We start from the raw sequence: 22,284 nt of genomic DNA on the forward strand, positions 1-22,284 counted from the left end.
CAGGAAAAAGATCTGGGTGACATAGCTGATATTTATTTATTTATTTATTTATTTAACAGTTTTATATACCGAAGTTCTAGTAACAAAGTTACTAATCAATTCGGTTTAAATTGTAACAATAAAATTGACAGAATATAGAATAATGTCTTACAGAGAACAGGGAAGATTTAACTTGGAAATAAATAAAATAACTTAATGAGAGCAATAAATAACTTCAATGGAGCAAGGAGAGTACAATTTAAATACAATATAATATAGGAGAATATATATTCGGAATTGACTGAGTTGGGCCTGAGATCGATTGTTGAAAAGTTCAGAATAGTTATTGGGATTAGGAGAATGCTTGATTAAACAACCAAGTCTTGAGTCTCTTTTTAAAGGTGGGTGTCGATTGTTCCCATCTCAGGTCAGGAGGGAGAGAGTTCCAGAGTTTAGGTCCAGCGGTGGAAAGAGCTCTTTAACTAAGTGAAGTTTTGAGCGGATGGGCCTTTAGCGTGCCTCTCTGGGCTAGCCTCGTTGGATGGGAAGAGGTGTGAAGTTGTCGGCTCAGTGTGCTGTCGCGATCAAAAATGCAAACAGAATGTTAGGAATTATTAGAAAGGGAATGACAGAAAAACGGAGGATGTCATAATGCCTCTGTATCACTCCATGGTGAAACCACACCTTGAATACTGTGTGCAGTTCTGGTCACCGCATGTCAAAGAGATATAGTTGCACTGAAGAAAGTACAGAGAAGGGTGACCAAATGATAAAGGGCATGGAATAGTTCCCCTATAAGGAAAAACTAAAGAGGTTAGGGCTGTTTAGCTTGGAGAAGAGAAAGCTGAGGGGGATAAGATAAAGGTCTATAAAATCATGAAAGGGCTTTCTGAACTAGTAAATGTGAATTGGTTATTTACTCTTCCAGATAATACAAGTACTAGAGGGCACAACATGAAAACAGCAAGTAGCAAGTTTAAGACAAATCAGAGAAAATTCTTTTTCACTCATTGCAAAATTAAGCTCTGCAGTTCATTGCCAGAGGATGTGGTTAAAGCAGATAGTGTAGCTGGGTTTAAAAAAGATTTGGATAAGTTCCTGGAGAACAAGTCCATAAACTGTTATTAATCAATAGTGAATAGCCACTGCTTGTTGCTGGCATAAGTAGCATGGGATCTATTTAATGTTTGGGTACTTGCCAGGTACTTGTGACTTGGATTGGCCACTGCTGGAAACAAGATACTGGGCTTGTTGGACCCTTGATCTGACCCAGTATGACATATCTTATGCTCTTATATGCAATGTAGCACGATCAGACCTCGACAGAACATTTCGCAGTGAAGAATGGACTGTTGAATTAAGTTCAGTACTATTTGTAAATAAACCTGTATCCTGTAAATAAAAATCCTTGCATTCAGGTATAAAGGAGAACTTTGTTGTGTCCTGAGAGCCCTAACCTGACACCATAACAAGGTGGCAAAAGGGCTGAGTGCATTGTGGCACTGAAACAAGGCCTACAAATGTTGCACCTGGCACCGTGCTGTGTTGTTGGCAGCTGTCACTCTTGCTATTGCTGCCCGGCCTCTCTGGGGTGTTTTGGCCTCAGAAACCAAAACATTAAAAAACAAACCCTTCTCACCCCTCCTCCTCTCTGGATGCCTTGGGACCTTAGAGCTACTGCTGATGCTGCTGCCCAGTCAGGAATGCCCCATCACTACCTCTTTTTATTTGGTTAAATTCTGTGCAGATAATGAGTTACCCAGACAACATTTAAACAGCATGGAGGAACATTTTTGAAACCAAAGAACCAACTAACAGTTAAATTACTGATAGAAATCTTTTGAATATGGTTATCATAATTTTCTGAAATGGCAGAGGTGCAGTAAATCCCAGCCTGAAGTAAGGGTATGGACTCGAAACTGTGTTTCTCAAGCTGGTCCTGGAGTACCCCTTATCCAGCCTGGGATATCCACAATGCATATGCATGAGATAAATGTGCATGCAGTGGAGGCAGGGCATGTAAAACTATTTCATGCATATTCATTATGGATAACCTGAAAATCTGACTGCCTAGAGGGTACTCCAGGACCGGCTTGAGAAATACTGGGCTAGAAGGCTGATGTTTCCTCCCATTTTACTCTTCAGTGATCCTATCAACTGGGAGCTTCTGCAGGAACATTCACTGGATTAGTCCACCTCAGGGGAAATGCTGAGGAGAGAGCAGAGAATGGTGCTACACAGCATTTCCTCAAAGCCAAGTTCATTAGCAAACTGGAACTCCATTTTTAAACTTTCATAGTACATTTTTGGAAAATGCACAGGGAAACTGATTCCTTTCTTGGGCCGCTTCCACGTATTTCATTATTGCAGCCAGTAGATGTTACTTCTTCTTTAACTCCCCCTATTGTATGCTCTGTATCCTTCCGAGGTTCACTACTAGCTAGTATTCTCATATTTTCTTCTCTATAAGATGTACATTTGCAGCATTGAAAATCAACCTCCCACTATCTACTTCTCAAAAAATGTACCTAGAACATTGAGTTCTTTTCTTGCAATCAAACACTTAGTATTGACATTTTAGGATGGTGAAAGTGTGCACACAGTAAAGAACAGATAGGTTAGCTAAATGTTATTAACAGACTGTTTGACTGCTGATTCAACTTCTGCAAAAAAACAAACAAGTGATTTATGATCTAGCCAGCTGCCAAGTGTTTTTTCATGAAAACGTTTTTCCTTGGGGAAGATAGTAGTTACATGGTTCATCAGCAATAAAGTACTTATCTATTCCAATTTGGGAAGTGGGAACTGCAGTTCCCCATATGCTCCCAAGTTTTATTACAATAGATCCCCTGCTCCCCCATGTACATATTTTTGTGATGACAATTGATACCTGAAGAAAGGAGAGAGAAAAAAGTATTTAGGGTTATACCTTAAGATAGTATTAACTGTGAGCAGTATTACTAAGAGGGCAGTTTTCAAAGTGATTTGTCTGCAAATTGCTCTCCTCTGCCTGGTTTAAAATACATGTGGGTTTCCAGAGTAAATGCATATTTAGCCAAGTTAGAAAGAGGTAAGGGCAGTGTTTAGGTCGGCAGAAAAAACAGCAGGTATACATTTGATTTTCAAACGTACATGCACTATTTTATCCCTGCTTGGCCACTCTTTATATGTGTGCACTTTACTCTAAATAATAATAATATCAACTAACTAAATATCAACTTAGATTCTTTTGCACACTTTGCTTTGACCGTATCCCATTATGTACAGCAGTGTACATCAAAAAGAGGGTTATTCAGTTCACAACTAACAAATCTCAGCACACTTCCACTGTGAAGCCTAATTCTCCACTGAATCCGTCCTAGCGTAACATGCACTGAGAGCTCTACATAGCATCATATATATGCAACATTGCTCAGAGAGGGTAGGTGGAAATGGAAATAAATGGATATCCAGGATTACATTGACCTATATTTACGTAAGTCAGAGAGGATGGATATCCCATGCCTGCATTTTTTCATATTGACAACCCGTTATTTCCACTCAGTTTGACTTGAAAACCAATCAGACGAACTAGTATGCATTTTTGCAAGGTCATGATTATTCACTCATTCCACCATGGTTATGGTCATCTATCAAAGCAAAGGCATAACATGTTTTTTTTTCCATTACTTGATTGATCATGGAAGAGGCTATAGCTCCTACATCACAAGCTCTTTCTAATTTCTTTTAGCTACTCAGTTTGAAACAGTACTGCAAATCAGAATGAATCCCATGGCATCTTCTCCTACTCACACCAGGAAGTAGCAGCTTTCTTTCAAAGTTATATTATGGAAAAATATTCAGATAAATAACAGAATAAGAAATGAAAAGCAGGACCTTTTTTAACTAACCAGTAACAAATTATAAAAGAAATAGAATAAGGGGCTGATTTTAAAAGCCCGGTGCACACAAATCCCAGGAGATACACATGCGCCAAGCACATTTTCCAAGCAGCCCAGCCACGCGTGTATCTCCCATATGTGCAGAAGTACCAGGCCTTTATAAAGGGGAGGGCAAGGGGCAGGGGCCGGTAATGGCGCTGTCCTGGTGAAGCGCAAGCCAGCAGCCAGCCGGTGCGCACAGCTTACTTCAGCTTTAGAGAGGAAGTAAGTAAAAAAGCAAAAAATATTAGCTTAGTAAGGTGGGGATTAGGGGTCAGGGCAGAGAGGGGAAAAGGGAGGAAGGGTAGTTAGAGGGTTAGAGAAGTTCCCTCCCAGTCTGCTCCTTTATCGGAGCGGACTGGGAGGGAAACGGGGAAGGCCTGATCTCGTCGTCGCACATGTCAAACAAAATTCCCCCCTTCCGCGAGCGAATCGGGACTCGCATGCATATGCGCACGTGAATAAGAAATCGGGCGTGCATGTGCGTGCAGTTAGCTGATTTTAGAACATGCGCGCGTCAGCACATGCATGTTATAAAATCAGTGCATCCTTTTTAAAATTCCCCCGTAAGTGTGATATATATCAGGATATTAAAAAAAACAATATGAACTGAATGGGAACAATGTTTAGTCTAGTAAAAATCACACCATCAAAATAAATCATATGTAGACTTCCAGTTATATAGGCACACTGAGAGGATGTATAGAGGGTGAGCTCCGTGAGTTCCCGCTGGCCACCATGCACCCGCTGTGTTAATATTAATCATACCCTTTGCAAAGTGATATCTACTAAGGGGGAGTACTGGAAGACCAATACTGACATCAAAAGAAAGTGACGAGTGTTAAAACAGCTCACTCACAGGCCGATACAGTAAGGTGCGGTAGAAAGAGGTGCGTTAGTGCCGGGCGCACCCGCGTTTGCCGCACGCACAGTCTGGATCACATACCGCTCGATACTGTATTTAAATGGCATGCAAATGCAAGCCGCGTCCCTCTCGCGTCCATGAAGCGCAGTCCATTTTACTGTATAGGCGCTATACAGCGCCTATACAGTATCCTGGGTGCTCTGGTACCTGTCATTTCAAATGACATTTGAAATGACAGGTACCAGGAAGTGGATCCCAACTTTAAGCAAAAGAAAACCTAAAAACCTAAAATCCAATGCACCGGGAAAGCCACTCTTCAGATCGCGACTAATCCCATCCCCCATCCCCCGCTCACCTGCCCTGGCCGCATCCATGGGTGCCGGTCTCCGGGGCAGCCCCAGTCCTCTCTCCCATCCTCCCGGGGGCAGCCAGCGGCGAGAGCGAGAGCAGCCCGGGGCGGATCGCGAGGCGGCTTCCAGCAGCCCTCGCCAGCGATGGTGAATGGGCGTATGCCGTGACCTCTGACGTTCAGCCGGGCGCTCAGGTCATGGTGTGCGTACGTTCATGCACCTTCGCTGCCATGAGCTCACGCTGTGACCTCGGACGTCCAGCCGGGCACTCAGGTCACGGCGTGTGTTCATGCACCTTCGCCGGCGGGGGCTGCTGGAAGCCGCCTCGCGATCCGCCCCGGGCTGCTCTCGCTCTCGCAGCTGGCTGCCCCTGGAAGGATGGGAGAGAGGACTGGGGCTGCCTCGGAGACCGGCACCCATGGACGCGGCCAGGGCAGGTGAGCGGGGGCTGGGGGATGGGATTAGTCGTGATCTGAAGCACGTGGCTTTCCCGGCGCATTGGATTTTAGGTTGGGCAGGCAAGAGTTTAGGTTATGCTTCGAAACAACAGGTCCTTCCTTCCTGCTCCGGAGCTGTCAGTGCGCCCGCACGGGAGACCGGCACCATGGACGCGACCAGGACAGGTGAGCGGGGGCTGGGGGAAAGATTGCCCAATCCTGGCTCTTGTCCCGGGGGGTGAGGGGGTCATTTGCCCATGAAATTTCGTCTCTCTGACCTGACGCTCCACACTAACGCAGGGGTAAGGGTAGGCGGTAAATTAGCAGGTTAAACATGCGGCAAAACTGCAGGTTAAAAAAGCGATAATCGGGGTGCACGTTACTGTATGGGAGGCAATAGCTAATCCGATCATTTACATCTCATATACATGCTGCGGGCAGAAAGGGTTTCCCGTTGATTTAAAGAAGCGGTAAGGATGGGTTAAAAGGGATAGTGAATCGCGGGTTGGACTAACGCGGCCAAATTATGAGTAGAAAGAGGGTTAGAAGCAGGGTAACCGCAGCTGCACTTTACTGTATTGGCCTGTCAATGAGTGAGGAAGGTCGGGTGATGGAATCTAAAATGGCATCAGACACACCCAAAGCTGAAACCAAAAAGGTTGTGGCGATAATGTCCGATGAGATGATTCACGTTTTATCAAAAAATGTCTCAGTGGCTTTAGAAGATCAATTATCTAAAATTCAGTTGACAACTGAGGAAATAAAAGAAGGACTGGAAACGCAAGTCCAGTGGTTGATGGAAATTGAGCAATGCGTCTCTATGTGGAAAGATCTTACAACTCAAGTCAATTTTACAAATACTAGCGCTGAAAAAGGAAATGCAGAGGTAGATGACCAAGAGAACAGAAATCGGCGCAACAACTTATGAGTAATTGGGCTCCTGGAAACGCTAAAGCATAAGGAATTGGTATCCTTTTTTGAGAAATGGCTCCCAGAGACGCTACAAATTAGAAACAGTAACATGCAGACAGAACTGAAATACAAAGCCTAAGAAACTAGACTCTGAACTGTAGAATACTGAAGAAATAGCAAAATACAAAAATATAAGAAATGTATATTGCAATCGCTAAAATCTAAAAACATTTTTTATGTACATTTCTCTGATTTTTGTATTTTTCTACGCTTCCAGGACAAGCAGGATGGTAGTCCTCACAAGTGGGTGACCTCATCAGACGGAGCCCTGTCACGGAATACTTTTGTCAAAGTTTGTAGAACTTTGACTGGCACACTGAGCATGCCCAGCATGCCATAATCCCTGTAGCCACAGGGGTCTCCCTTCAGTCTCTTTCTTTTCGCGCTGCAGTTTGCCTTGCGGTTAGGAGCTCTGTGAGAATTTTCTCACCACTTTTCCTCACGGAAAAACTTGAAGTTGTCTTCTTAAAAAAAAGTTCCCTCATAGGAGTCTCCCATCGCGACACCTTTTCTTGACGCTCGGTGAGTTAATTTTCCACCATCTTCGGTTGGTTTCTGCTACCTTGCTGTCGGTTCCCACAGGCCACCGACCGTTTCGCGGCCCCTTTTTTCACCATGATGACGGGCTTCAGAAAGTGCCCAGATTGTCCGTGCATGATGTCCATCACTGACCCGCATGATGTCTGTGTGCTATCCCTCGGCCCATCACACGATGTACGTCAGTGTCCTAGCTGTGCTCAAATGACCCCGAAGGGCAGGCATGTCCTTTTGGACAAAATGGAGTCTCTTTTCAAAATAAAACTAACTCCATCAACTTCCACCCAGTCATCACCAGCAGGAAAATCTTCATCCATCGACAAACCTCGCCGGGAGCAGCAAGGGGACGGTGACCGTCCATCACCAACTGTTATGGTTTTGAGGTGTTGGAGTGGATTCCTGGGTACTGCGGTGATGGCCACTCCCACGGGGAGGAGCCCCGTGAGGAACCGCAGTACTAGGCTAGACTCGAGACACACAAACACAGAAGATTTTGTCTTTATTATACAGCTGAATGATACCACCAGAGGTGGCAGTAGCGAGGTGATCCAGTAGAAGCAGTCCAGGGGCCCTTGGCAGAGGAGTCCCGTCTCACAAGGGTAGATGTTAGCAGCACACAGTAGTATAGGGAGTTCCGGATGCAGGTTCCCAGTGCTGAGCTGTAGATGAGACAGACTGATAAAAGTTAGTTACTCACTAAGTTGGTAGCTGTATTGATGGAGATTCCAGCAGGCAGAAGCAGTTGGATTGCAGGCACCAAGGCAGGGAGACTAGGTCCTCGAGGAGCGAGTACCTGGTATCCCAGATAGGCACCTGAAAGAAAGCAAAGGGCCCCTGAGGAGCGGGTACCCAGGTTAGATGAAAACCCCGAAGGGCAGAGAGAGCTTCCAGCGACAGAGTAGCTTAGACCGGAGGCAATCCAATCCTTGCTAACTCGAGATGATAGCAAATGAAGGGCAGGCTAAATACCTGGATGGCATGACATCACTCGAGGGGGACGCCCCCGAGGTTCCCGCCATGACGTGGATAAAGACATGGGTGGTGTGCGCACGCACACCCTAGGAAGCCCTCAGGAGAAACATGGCGGATAGCCTTGCCATTGCCGTTCTGGGGACGCCGGAGAGAGTGGCACGAAAACGCGGCGGCAGCCATCTTCCCAAGGCTAGAGGAGAGAGAGCAGGAAGAAAGGTGAGGCACAGAGGTCGAAGCTGTCTGAGACCGATGGACGCAACACCAACGCCATCCAGGATATTGGTAGTGTCTTCCTTGGTGCCGAAGAAGGTCCGGACCGTGTACCGAGGTAAACATCGTCACCGGCACCAACGCGATTCCACACCTGATTCTGGCACCGACACTGCATCGGCCTCGATGGCCATCGATCCGGTTGCGAAGAGGGCCAGGGGAGAGGAGTCTCCATCCTCCTCTGCACCCGAGGCGTTCCCCACCAACATCGGTGCCGGGTACTGAGCCCCCACAGATTCCTGTGGAAGTGCCAGTAGCACCTAGCCTGCCTCCCCCTGTAGCTGCGCTGCCTATACTAGCTTCCAGGGAGCTGCCTATACTAGCTTCCAGGGAGGAGTTGGACACCCTTGTCTGCTAGGTGGTCCTCGATGCCTTCCGGAGCCAGCATCTGCCATCGATGCCGGTCCCCATACCGGCACAGACACCAGAACCATCAATGTTTACACCGTTGCTCGACTGCCTTGATACCCTCATCAGTGCCCTTCCGACCCAGCCTGTGCCATCGGTACCGAGTCAACCTTCCGAACCTCCAAAGCCCCCGATACCAATTCCAAAGCCTCCGAAGCCCTTGATACTCTAGTCATTCTCCAGCTCCACTTCCATTGATGCCGGAACCGGTTCCAGGACCATCGTGGCTCTCGGGATCAAAGCACCCACGGTTCCCTTCGATGCCGTCGCATCCTCCAACGATGCCGTTGCATCCTCCATCAAGGCCTCCATCGATGCCTGCACGTCCTGGAGTAACAGACATTCTCCCTCCCTTGGGATCTCAACCAGAGACCCCTTATGATCCATGGGAGGATTTTGACATGGACACTTCCACAGAGGACCAGAAGAAAGGAGATGGTCCCCTCCAGAAGACCTCTCTTTTGCTAACGTCATAAAAAATTTACGAAACCATCCCTTTTGACCTGGTCACCAAAGAGGACACCCATCACAAGACATTAGAAGTCCTTCAATTTGTGGATGCCCCCAAAGAAATTATGGCCATTCCAGTCCATGAAGTGCTCTTGGATCTGCAACATCGCCTATGGGAGCACCCTTGCACTGTCCCACCAGTCAGTAGAAAGACAAATGCAACATATCTGGGCCAGCAAACTCCAGGTTTTCAGAAGCCACAGCTACCTCACCAATCAGTGGTAGTGGAATCTCCGCAGAAGAAGGCCAAGAGATTGCGCCCTCGATCTTCAGCTCCCCTTGGATAGGACCAAAGGTTTTTGGATGGTCTAGGTTGTAAAATCTTCCAGGGCTCTATGCTAGTGTCACACATAGCTGCCTATCAGTTATATATGACACAATACCAGAGGAATCTATGGAAACAGGTCCAGGAGATAGCAGACTCCCTCCCACAACAACAACAGGAGAACCTCACTGCCATTCTCCAGAAAGGCCTTGAGGCAGGGAAACATGAGGTCAGAGCTGCATATGATTCCTTTGAGATGGCATCTCGTTTATCAGCAACCGGAATCAGTGCCAGAAGATGTACCTGGCTTAAGGCCTCTGATTTAAGGTTGGAAGTCCAGGATAAGCTTGCTGATCTCCCGTGTACGGGAGATAATCTCTTTGGCGACAAGATACAGGACGCAGTGGCTCAATTGAAAGATCATCACGAGACCCTGCGTCAGCTTTCCACAGCCACTGCGGAAGCTCCCTCCTCTGCTCAAAAAACCACGAGAAGGGATCCCAGAAGGCCTTTTTATCGCTCCCGCAACTCCTACCCACCAACATCTCACGTGAGACTGGCCAGACCACCTCAAAAGAGGACATCCACGTCAGTCCAAAATGGCCAGATCTCAACCAGCCCCGCAATGGGCCCGGCCTCTGGATTTTGAAACCTTTCCAGAGAACAGCAGCCACTCTATGAATCCAAGACCAGACTTACCTGTAGGAGGTCGGCTACACCTCTTCATAAGCAACTGGCACTTCATTACAACAGACCAATGGGTAATACCCATCATAACCCAGGATTACATCTAAATTTCCTCATGGTCCCCCAGATTCACCACCCAACCTACTGTGGATCCGAAGAAATCACACAAGCCTTCTAGAGTCAGAACTATCCACCCTACTGAGCACCAGGGCTATAGAAGCCATTTCCCTGGCACAGCAGGGCAGAGGGTTCTACTCCCACTATTTTCTCATTCCAAAGAAATCAGGTGGCCTTTACCCCATCCTAGACCTCCTCAATCTCAACAAATTTCTACAAAAAGAAAAATTCAGGATGGTGTCTCTAGACACCATGCTTCCCCTTCTACAATAAAGAGACTGGCTCTGTTCTCTGTATCTTCAAGATGCCTATGCACACATTGCCATATCCCCACATCACTGTAAATACCTGCGTTTTATAGTGGAGCATCAACATTTTCAGTACCGGATTCTGCCTTTCGGACTTGGCTCGGCTCCCTGTGTATTTACAAAATGCCTAGCAGTGGCTGCCGCCCATCTAGACAAAAACAGCATACACGTGTTTCCTTACCTGGACGACTGGCTAATCAAGAGCCAATCCAAGCAAGGAGCTCTCAGCGCTCTAAAGCTCACTATCAATTTGCTATACTCATTGGGGTTTCTCATCAATTACCAGAAATCCCACCTGAATCCATCTCACCTCCTTACCTTCATCGGAGCAGATTTGGACACCAAAGTCGCAAAGGCCTTCCTGCCCAACGACCGCGCAGACATAGTCTCCAAACTAGTTACATCTAGTTACATCTCTGCGCACAAAGAAAACAGCCTCAGCCCATCAATTCCTCACGTTGCTGGGCCACATGGCTTCCACAGTCCACGTCACTCCTATGGCCAGGCTAGCCATCAGAATAACTCAATGGACTTTGAAATCTCAGTGGCTACAAGCCACTCAACCTCTTTCATCCCAGATCCATGTAACTGACCAGCTGCGTCTCTCACTTCTCTGGTGGACAAACAAGGCCAATTTGCTAACAGATCTCCACTTCCAGCAACCAGTTCCTCAAGTGACCTTAACCATGGACGCATCCAACTTAGGATGGGGAGCTCATGAGAACAACTTTCAAACTCAAGGGACTTGGACACAACTCGAAGCAAAGTTTCAGATCAACTTCCTAGAGCTTCGAGCCATACGTTATGCTCTATATGCGTTCCAGGACTGCCTTTCACACAAAAATGTTCTCATACAGACAACACAGTTGCAATGTGGTACTTGAACAAACAAGGAGGAACAGGCTCTTATCTCTGCTGCCAAGAAGCTGCGCAGATCTGGGCCTGGGCCCTTGCACACTCCATGCATCTCCAGGCCACTTATCTGGCAGGCATACAGAATGTAGTAGCAGATCGCCTCAGTCAACATTTCCATCCCCATGAGTGGTCTCTGGATCCTGTGGAAACGAGCAAAATCTTCCAACGCTGGGGTCAACCAACAATCGACCTCTTTGCATCCGAACTGAATCACAAAGTGGACAGATGCTGCTCCCTGCACAGGCAACAAAACACGTTAGCCATGGAAGCCTTCGCTCGCCCCTGGAACACAGGCCTCCTATTCGCGTATCCCCCGATACCGCTGATAGCCAAAACTCTCGTGAAACTACAACAGGACAAAGGGTCAGTGATACTCATAGCCCCTTACTGGCCTCAACAAGTCTGGTTTCCCATGCTTCTTGACCTCTCCATCTGAGAACCAATTCGCCTGGGCACTCACCCAATCTCATAACTCAGAACCAAGGCATGTCACGCCACCCAAACCTTCAGACCCTATCCCTCACAGCCTGGATGTTGAAAGCCTGATCCTACAACTGCTCAACCTTTCAACTAATGTCTCTCAAGTGCTTGTAGCTTCACAAAAGCCTTCCACACGAAAATCATATCTTTCTAAGTAGAATAGATTCACCACGTGGTGCACTCAAAAAGGTATCGACCCCTTTTCCTGTCCCACTCCATCCCTATTAGACTATCTCTGGCACCTTTCAGACTCTGGTCTCCAGATTTCCTTGGTGAGGGTACACCTCAGTGCCATCTCAGCGTACCACAAGGGAGTAAGGGATGCCCCAATAATGGCACAACCCCTTGTGAGTCGGTTTATGAGGGGCCTGCTGCAACTTAAGCCCCCTCTACGGCCACCAGTTACCGAATGGGACCTAAAAGTAGTACTTACAAGGCTCATGCGCTCCCCGTTTGAGCCTTTGCACTCCTGTGATGTTAAATTTCTTACATGGAAAGTTCTCTTCCTAGTAGCCATTACATCTGCTTGAAAGGTTAGTGTGTTACAAGTACTTGTCACATACTCACCCTATAAAAGGTTCCTCCATGACAGAGTGGTCCTCTGTACTCACCTTAAATTCTTTCCCAAGGTGGTAACTGACTTTCACCTGAATCAGTCTATAGTCTTGCTCACCTTTTTCCCAAGGCCTCACTCTCACCAGGGCAAGAGAGTTTTACATACCTTGGACTGTAAACGTACACTTGAATTTTACCTAGACCGCACTGCATCCATAGGAAATCCACCCAACTCTTTGTTTCTTTCAATAAAAACAAGCTGGGAATTGCAGTGGGCAAACAAACTCTCTCCAACTGGCTAGCAGACTATCGAATTCTGCTATGAGAAAGCAGGCCTTCCTCTTCAGGGACGAGTGAAGGCACACTCAGTAAGAGCAATGGCAACATCAGTAGCACACTATCACTCAGTACCGATTGCTGAGATCTGTAAAGCTGCAACATGGAGCTCTCTCCACACATTTGCAGCACATTACAGCCTGGACAAGGAAGGACGTCAAGACTGCCTTTGGCCAATCCATCTTGAAGAACTTATTTCCAGAATAATCACAGCTCCTTCCACATCCACCTGCTGTGATTTTCAGGCTGCCTTATTTTTCCCCAACAGTACACCAGTTGTGCCTGTCGCACAAGTTGTACGCTGTTGGTCCAATTTAAATATGAGTCAGCCTGTAGCTTGCTAATCACCCACATGTGAGGACTCCCATCCTGCTTGTCCTGGGAGAAAGCAGAGTTGCTTACCTGTAACAGGTGTTCTCCCTGGATAGCAGGATGTAGTCCTCATGAAACCCCTCTCCACCCCGCGGAGTTGGGTCTGAAACCGTTTTATTATTTTATTTTTTGCTCTACCTTTTGCTACAAATGAGACTGAAGGGAGACCCCTGTGGCTACAGCGACTCCTCCGGTAGCAGTGCTGTAGTGGAAAGAACTGAGAATAATGAGTACAGTGGAATATGCACAAAGCCCCAGTATGGAGAACCCCAGGATAGGGAGAGCAGGTTCTCGAGGAGCGAGTACCTGATCCCTGAGAGCTGAGAGGCTTGAAGGTAATGTACTCACACAGCGGTTCCACGTAGGAGATGGCACTAGGGCTGGAACGGAGGCAGGCCCTCGAGGAGCGATTACCTGGTTCCAGGGAACAGCTCTGAGGTGAAGATGGTAGTACTCACTGGTGTTGAAGATAGCGAATCCTTCCAGGCAGAAGAGAAGGTAGGAGCAGGCAGCGAGTCAGGGAACATGGGCCCTCGAGGAGCAAGTACTGGTTTCCTGATAGCGATCTGAAAAGCAAGTGAGGCCCCCAAGGAGCGGGTACCCTGTTAGCGTTAAGAGTCCAATGGAAGATTGGAGGCAGAGTAGCTGGGTACGGAGAGCGAATCCCATCCGTAAGATATCCCCTTGCTAACTCAAAGGCTAGCAAAACAATGTAGGCTTTAAATATCCGGGCAGCATGATGTCATCACAGGTTCGCGCCAAGTAGGAAATAAGAGTGAGGGCCGCGCGTGCCCTAAGGTACCAGCGGAGCATGGCGGGAGGCAGCGCCCACGCCGGTCCGGGGACGCCGGAGAGGACGTCAGGCAGACGCCGCGTCCATCCATAGCGGGCTCTCTCCTCCTTCAGCCGCCGCGGGGATGGGATCTGTGGCGGCCATTCTTCTGGCCTCTTGTTGGGCAGCCCTGATTGGATGGACTTGAGCACAAAGTGGGTGGGCCACGGCCCCTCCAGGCCCACCTGTGGCTACGCCACTGGTTTAACTGCTTAGTGACCCAGGCAAATTCTTTAGAAAATTGACTTCAAAATGCTTGCAGGGCAATTTTCAGAACGATTGCAGGCTTTGCTGACCAGAAGATGCGTTCTGCCCATGGACCTGCAAACTAAATTTTATTTATTTATTTTATTTATTTATTGTTTTTGTTATACCGAGTTTCATGATAGGCATCACATCAACCCGGTTTACAAATAACAAGGAGTGTAAAGCATAACGTAACGTAAAAAACAATATTTTCAATAAGAACCTTGAACTTTAAATACATTGAATCAGAAAAAGGGAGAGGGAAAGTTACAAAAAACAAGGAAAATAAACTTGGGATGGAAGGGGAGAAATTGAACAGCACAATATTTACATTTCAGCCTATTGATACATTAGAATTAGAATACATTAGAATACATTCAAAGAACCCCATCCCCCTCTCTGGGGGAGGGGGGAAGCCCCAAGTGTACTTTACCTAACTCTGCTCATTTTGCCATGGGTAAAGTAGCGCAAATACTTTTACAGTCAATGAATTTTCCAATTACCCATTTACATAGGTAAAATGCTGTTTTCCCCCCATGAAAATGAGTTTGAAAATTGTCTTCCCTGTGACTATGAAGAATGAGGTAGATATGCACGGCAAATTAAAGCGTTAGTACATTGTCACTTTATTCTAAAAGTTACTTACATCGCTTTTGTGCTGTGCTACTGTTTTTTAATCATCAGTCTCAATCATGTTTTTTTTATAAAAAAATGTAAGTTTCCAGATAAAAAATCGAGCTATACTGAATGTTCAGTAAATAAGAACATAAGAAATGCCACACTGGGTCACTGGCCCATCAAGCCAGCATCCTGTTTCCAACAGTGGCCAATCCAAGTCACAAGTACCTGGCAAGTACCCAAACATTAGATAGATCACAAGCTACTATTGCTTATTAATTACCATAATAGCAGTTTATGGATTTTTCCTCTAGGAGCTTACCCAAACCTTTTTTAAACCCAGTAACACTAACTGCTATAACCACATCCTCTGGCAATGAATTCCAGAGTTTTAACTATGCGCTGAGTGAAAAAGAATTTTCTTCGATTTGTTTTAAATGAGCTACTTGCTAACTTCTATTATCTGAGAGAGTAAATAACCGATTTACATTAACTTGTTCAAATACTTTCATGATTTTGTAGACTTCTATCATATCCCTCCTCAGCCGCCTCTTCTCCAAACTGAACAGCCCTAACTTCTTTAGCCTTTCCTCATAAGGCAGCCATTCCATGCCCTATATCATTTTGGAAAAACATACCTCTTGTGGGGTGTGCGTAAGCTGCTGCAAAGATCTTGAATAGCACATAGACAGTAATCCAACGCAGTTCGCGTTTCCATTACTTCATCAGGGGCACATGTGCTTCTCAAATGCATGCAGTTATGAAAAAGATGATAAAACTTCAGTCCCACAGTACTTTGATATAAACTATTCATAGAAAGCATTTGCAAAACGATACCTGCTTTTGTTATAGATGTAAGTTCTGGCATAACCCCATCCATTCTAAAAGACACTGCATATCGACGACATTTTTAAATACCTGAGTCATACGACGTCATTACAACAATGGCATTTATTTATTTATTTAACACTTTTAATATACCGACCTTCGTGGAACACATCAGGCCGGTTTACAAAAAACTTAGACAGGCAGAAAATACAATGAACACGGGGAGGGGGGTAGAGGGGGAGCAGACGAGAGCAGGGAGTAGCGGGGGGGGGGGGGGGGGGGGAGGGGCGAGAGCAGCTGGAAAGGATAGGGCAGCAGAGCGAAATGAAATAGGAACTCTAATTGAACAAAGAAGTAACAATGGCAAAATATCGCAAGATAGTTTACAACATTTACAAGGGTTCTTTAGGAGGGGAACGGAGGAGAAGGGGCTGGAGGAAACTGGGAGAGTATAGGGCAGGGGGAGGGACAAGGGAGGGTGGGGGGATGTGAGAAGAGGGGAGGGGAGGGGTCAGCTGGAGAAAGGGGTTGACTAAGTTCCAAGAGTGGAGGACGGGGGTGGGAGGGGGAACAAAGCATGCCTATGTCAGTTAACTCAATTAATGAGTTGATCTCGGAAATGAAGACTGTTGTTTCAATAAAAACTTTGAGATTACAAGATTCAAAATACAGAAAGAATAATGAAAATAAGGGTCTGAGGAGTTCAGAGCCTCAGGATTTTGAATCCCCTGTTTGTCAGTTAAGCTCCAAACTTAGACACGCCATTTCAGTGAGGACCTATGTATTAATGCCATTACCCATAACCACCCCAGTCCTGCAATTGGTGACAGACTTCATCTTTATACTGTCATCTCCCACACTCCTAAACTTCGGTCCCGTGCACATTCCAGCGGGGTAGTCAGATGGGTGGTGATAAAGAGGGCTGGCACAGTGTGAGAATGAAAGCAATTTAATTCAGCGCCAGCAGTTTCCTGCCTAAACTGTCCCATTAAAAGGACAGCGGTTCATAGGCCAGCAGTTTTTGAATTGCTGTCAAACGACGAGCCCCTGTGCCTTTAAGGGGATGGACTCAGATGGGAGGTGTGTTGTTGGAAGGAAGAGGAGTGGGCCAGAAGCTTGCAGGCCTGGCAGAGTAAAGAGAAGCAGGCAGGAAAGCAGGAGGGAGGGAGATAGATGAAGTGTTCCTGGGAAAACATGAACAGGGTGGGTGAGAGGTGATAGATGAGTTGCGCTGGTGGGGGAAGATTGAGGGATGAATTGCTCCAGGGTGGGGGTGGGAGGGTGAGGGATGAATTGCTTTGGGGCAGGGAGAGAAGGAATGAATTAGTTGCTCCAGGATTGTATGGGTGTGCGTGTAAGCTGGATGGAGTGGAGGGAGGCAATAGTAGCTCTAGCATGTGTGTATGTATACGTGGAGAGAAGGGGAATGTCTTTTGCTACCAGGTGAAGGGTGAATTTTAAGAGTTGCAAGCATAAAAATGAGCATATGCGCACCCAAAGACAGTAACTTTCAAACCAGTGCGTGGGCGCACATTGGTGCACATACATCGGCCTGCACCTAGGGACGCGGCCGTTTTATAACACAGAGTTTCCCAATCAGTGTGCTCTGGCACACTAGTGTGCCATAGCTGTATCTCTGGTATTTTCCAGAAGCAATCTGCAGTTTCTCTTTCTGGCCTGCAGAATATCCTCCCGCCAGCAGAGGGAGTCAGAGAGCAGCGCTTATTTTCTGCTGTTTCTGCTTTCCCCTTGGCTGGCTCTCCTCCTACAGTTGAAACTGCGCTGGGTCCTGTAGGCCCACAAGTCCTGCTGGCCCCATGCAGTTCCCATTACAGAAGGAAACAGGCGGAGGAGAAAGAAGCATCACCAGGTAAGCACTGCTGGAAGGGTCAGTCGAATTTGCTAGGAAGCTGGGGGTGTTGGGGGAGAGGGAAGGGAAGGTGATGGGGTAGAGGGGGGCGGAGAGAGGGAAGGAAAGAGAAAGTGCTGATGTCAAGGAGGGGAGAGGGTAGGAAAGGGAAGGTGAGGGAAGGGGTGGGGAATGAGAGGGTAGGAAAAATAAGGTGATATAGAGATGATGTCAGAGGGGTGGAGTGAGAGAGTAGGAAGGTAATGATGCCAGGATGGTGGAGGGAAAGAGCAGGGAGGGGAAGGTGATGGTGATAATACAGGGGGGGAAGTAGGGAGAGAGAAGGGAAGGTGTTGATGAAAAAGTGTTGGCGGGGAGGTGATAATACACGGGGTGAGGGGAGAGAACAGGGAAGAGAAGGTGATGATGCTGGGGATTGGGGGCAGGGCCAGCATTTACGTGTATAAGGTGCTGATGTATAACCTGTGAATGCAACGTGCATACAGTTGTTACCTGCAATTATTTACACCTACTAATTACCTGGTGTAAGTCAGAATTATGTATAACCAGTTACCGACGATGGAGTGAGGAGTCTGGGTAAATTGGGGGAGGGGGGGACATACCTGAGAACTTTTGATTTCCAGTCACCCTGAGATTACTGTGAATGCAGGGGGGGGGGGCGGGGGGCCGAAGGACCAGATGTGCACAGACTTACTCTCATACACACACACACACACACACACACATTAATACTCATATGTTTACGATCACTTTCCACACACACGCTCATTCTTACATGCTCTCATTCCTCATTCTTTGACACATTCTCACATGCTACCTTAACAGCTTTACTCCTCTCATTTTCCCACATATACACCCCTCTCACACATAAGCTCGTTCACTCATGTCTCTCCTTCTTCCACACATACACACATGCCCACTCACCCTCACACCCACGTTCATTCACACTTTCACTTCTCTTCCTCCTACACAAACACACACACTCTCACAGACATGCTCTTTCCCCTCCCCTTGATATACTCCCTCCCCCATGCACACACTCATTCACATGCCCACTCACATCGATATACAAACACACATGCACAAATATCCCCCTCACTGGCTACCTCTCCCAACCCTAAACTCAGCAGTAGGGGCAACCTCCTCCTACTGCTGCTCTTCCTCCTTCGTGTTCCCACAGACCAATCGGAGGCCTCCTCCCTTCCTGTCCGCCAGCATTGGTCTGCAGGCTCAGGAAGAAGAAAGGAGGCCTCCGATTGGTCACAGGGCAGGGAAAAGGAAGGAGGCAATTGGTCCGTGTAAGCCAATCAGACTCTCTAAGCTGGCTGCTTTACTTGCAAAACAGCAGCAGGATACCTGGAGATTACAGCTGTCGGCCCGGAGACCTGGCTATTCCTTAGAATTCCGGAGTCTCCGGGTCAAATCCAGAGAGTTACCAGGTATGGGGGGGGGGGGTGCAGAACCAGGGAGGTCTTGATGGCCTACAGATAGACTGGGCAAACTGGTGTTCTAATTGGTAAAACTGGTCATGTCCTTCACGTGCGCATAGTCATGAGAGCTAGGATCAGGAAACATGCTTTCAGGTGCAGGGCAGTACCGTAGGACAGGAGCTGGGTTTATCAGCTGCCTAGCCAGCCCCCTCCTTGCAGATTGAGCCCTTGGGTTCTGGGAGCCAGTAGGGCTTAACTGGCAGGATGCTTAAGGCAGGACAGGCTAGACAAGGCAGATCAGACACAGGCTGGACGTTGTGGGCAGAGACAGATTGGAAGCAGAGGTCAGGGTATTGGTACAGGGAAAAAGCAAAGGACTGGATACTGGGACAGGCAAGGAAGTGAGGACTAGATAACAGAGGCAGGAGGGTGGCAGGATACTGAACAAGGGCTGGGACTGGATACAGACACAGGCTTGGGCAGGGAATGGATGCTGGGAACTGGACTGGGCAGGACTTAGACAAGGGTAGGAGTAGACAAGGACGACACAGAACACTGAGGCCCAAAGGCTGCTAAGAAGAAGGCTTAGAGGCCACTAATCAAGGAGAGGCCTGAGTAAGCCTCAGAGCAAGGTTCAAGGAGATAGTAGGCCCAGAGGCCACAAGGCATAAAGCAAGGTAAGAGTGGCCAGGTCAGAGAGCCAAGGCTGACTCCATGAAATGGCATCTAGTTCAGGCAAGGCAGGGCTAAATGGGGCTGGAGCTTTGGGTATGGTGCAGGCAGTGAGGAGGAGCTTGGCAAGGCTGGAGGTGAAGCTCGCTGAGGACCCCTGATGGAGAGGAGGCTGTACCGCAGGCTGAGTGAAGTGGCCTTTGAGGAGATGGCTTGTGTAGCTCGGAAAAGAGCTCAGTGGAGGCCTCTGCTGGTGGGGAGGTGTCATAGTGGACTGAATCAGGACATAGTGAGGCTGCACAGCAGGCAAAACTGTCACATGCATGTTATAAAATTTGAGAATTTACACGCATAAAAGCCGACACGTGCTAAGGAAAATACGCGAGCTACAGTTCCTTGTGTAAATGATTAATGTTAAGGCACAAATATGTGTGCATAGCAGATGTCCTCCACATAACCAAATAAATTTTGACATTTTTGGCTAAGTGGTTGTAAAGCCATTGCTAGCAATATAAAGTCTTAAAAAGTCTTCAAACACTAGTTATCCATCTATCTTACTTACCCGTCTAAGTAGCGCTTTTCTTTTATTTGTCTGGCTGTATCACTTAGCTGAATAAGTCGCCACAGTGGTACTTTCCCGGATTTTTGTCACCACTTAGCCTGATAGGATGAAACTTATGCAGCCAAGTTTAAAATGCATGCTGCATATTTTTTGATAGGCGAGCATGTGGATTTTATGTCGTGTGCATGCATTTGCACACATGATGTAAAAAGCCCGCGCCTGTGTATCTGGGCGCTCTCACGTATGTTTTAAACTTATCTTCCAAGTGTGTAAGTGTGTGAGAATTGCCGTGGGGTAGGGAAGGTGTTAGTTGTTCCCGGGGGGGGGGGGGGGGGGGGTGTAAGTTGCTTGCCAGTTGCTTCGGGGGTGTCTGTGTATTTTTCTGGGATGCCTGCATGCTTGCACACTTGGGCTAAAAATCTCCCTCTGAAATGTTGCACCCCCTTGCCAGTTTTGCCATCTTGCTGCAACAATTCCTAACCTGAATACCTACTGGAAAGGGCGGGGGCACTACAGCCGCAGCCAACTCGGCTCCAGGATGAATGCCTTTATCCCCATTCCTACTCCCCACCTCCAAGCTCCTCAGAGCTCATTGAAAAATGTTTCCCTCTTTTTCTCCACCTTTTTGTTTTGTTTTGTTTTGTTTTAATCTCCTGCCTTGCCCTTTAACTGTTCTACTTGCTGACAAATACTGAACTCCTTAAGCTCCTTTCTTCCCCCTGGCACGGGCTCCTTCACTGACCCGTGCACTGTTTCCTGCTTTTTTTGTTTTTACAATCCTGCCACTTTGGGACCGCCCCAGCTGTGCTGTGAACTCAGGAGGCTGTGCCTCTCACCCCTTCCTCTGCCTTCACAATATTATTGTCATGTGTGGCCACCCAGTGAACGTATTTAAAAAGGCCCAGTAATAAATCCAAATAAAGATAAACAGGGAAGCGTCATCTCCTCAGAGACCTGTCAGTGAACAGTTTTAAGGGGCGGGAGTATAAAAAAACCATTCTACCTTCTTATTCTTTAATGTTTGTATCCTGTGGCTTTGTTTGCAAATGTGATAACAGGAAACTTGCAGAATGGCAGGGAAAAGGCATCTATGTCCAGGACTAGTTTTCTGTGCGGTTCCAAGCATTTACGAGTTTTGTCAGTGTGGAGTACAGGAAAATAATCTGCATAATAATTCTGCTGCCGACTCCTGAAGGAAAGGCAATTTTTCATTCATTTTACCTTGTGGAAAAAACTGTACCTCACCTTAGCGGCAGGATGAAAGGACATTTGATACGGGGGGGTGTGGAGAGCAGAAGATGTAGACTTCCCAAGACCTTCCCGTAACGCGCGACTCTGCCAGGTCTGCTGTTAAGGAACCAAGCAGCAAGTTTAAAAAAAAATAAAATAAATAAAAGCCCCCAGTTAGAAGAGTCCTTTCCCAAACCCGGGAGCCTGTGAGTGCGCTCGGCCAACTGAAGGACGCTGTGTTTGTAATAAATTCCTTTTGCCCGGGATGAGTTCTGCATTTTCAATGAGGCTAACTTGGCAGCTTTGTCGTGGATTTCAATAAAAATAGCTACTTTGAGTACAAGAAGCTGAGGTGGCCAAATTTACAGCTGCCGTGCAAATTACTCTCACACCTCCTTCAGGGCTAATTAGAGGCAGTAAGCAAATTAAATGTATCGATTGCAATTTGGTTGGAATCACCCCCGCTGTATTTTCTTAAGGAATAAACTTGAATCCTTGCAGGATGTGTCTGCTCAGAGTGATCTCTTTTCTTTTCAGCCATAACACCAAGACGACATCATGGCTGGATCCGCGACTTGCAAAGAAGGCTAAACCCCCAGAAGAGTGCAAAGAAAATGGTGAGTTAAGTGCTGCTCGCTGCTTTGCCTTTAAGCCTTTCTTCTACTGTAATCCTGGAAGAGCAACAAAGAGAAAGGGACTTGAGGCCGTGGAAAATAGACATTTTTTTTCATTGCCATTGTG

The 22,284-nt window shown here is 47.1% G+C and overlaps 1 protein-coding gene across 12 annotated transcripts in view; it reads left to right on the top strand.

Moving 5' to 3' along the window:
* Window positions 1–22,284, top strand: part of MAGI2 (membrane associated guanylate kinase, WW and PDZ domain containing 2) — a 1,548,202-nt gene that overhangs the window by 953,626 nt on the left and 572,292 nt on the right. For all 12 annotated transcript variants that reach the window (XM_029615849.1, XM_029615851.1, XM_029615853.1 and 9 more), the window contains one exon: window positions 22,081–22,160. In XM_029615849.1, coding sequence (XP_029471709.1) covers window positions 22,081–22,160 — 80 coding nt within the window. The remainder of the gene's footprint in view (window positions 1–22,080; window positions 22,161–22,284) is intronic.

Source organism: Rhinatrema bivittatum, chromosome 9 (genome assembly GCF_901001135.1).
Source record: "Rhinatrema bivittatum chromosome 9, aRhiBiv1.1, whole genome shotgun sequence".
In the NCBI taxonomy this organism is placed as follows: domain Eukaryota; kingdom Metazoa; phylum Chordata; class Amphibia; order Gymnophiona; family Rhinatrematidae; genus Rhinatrema; species Rhinatrema bivittatum.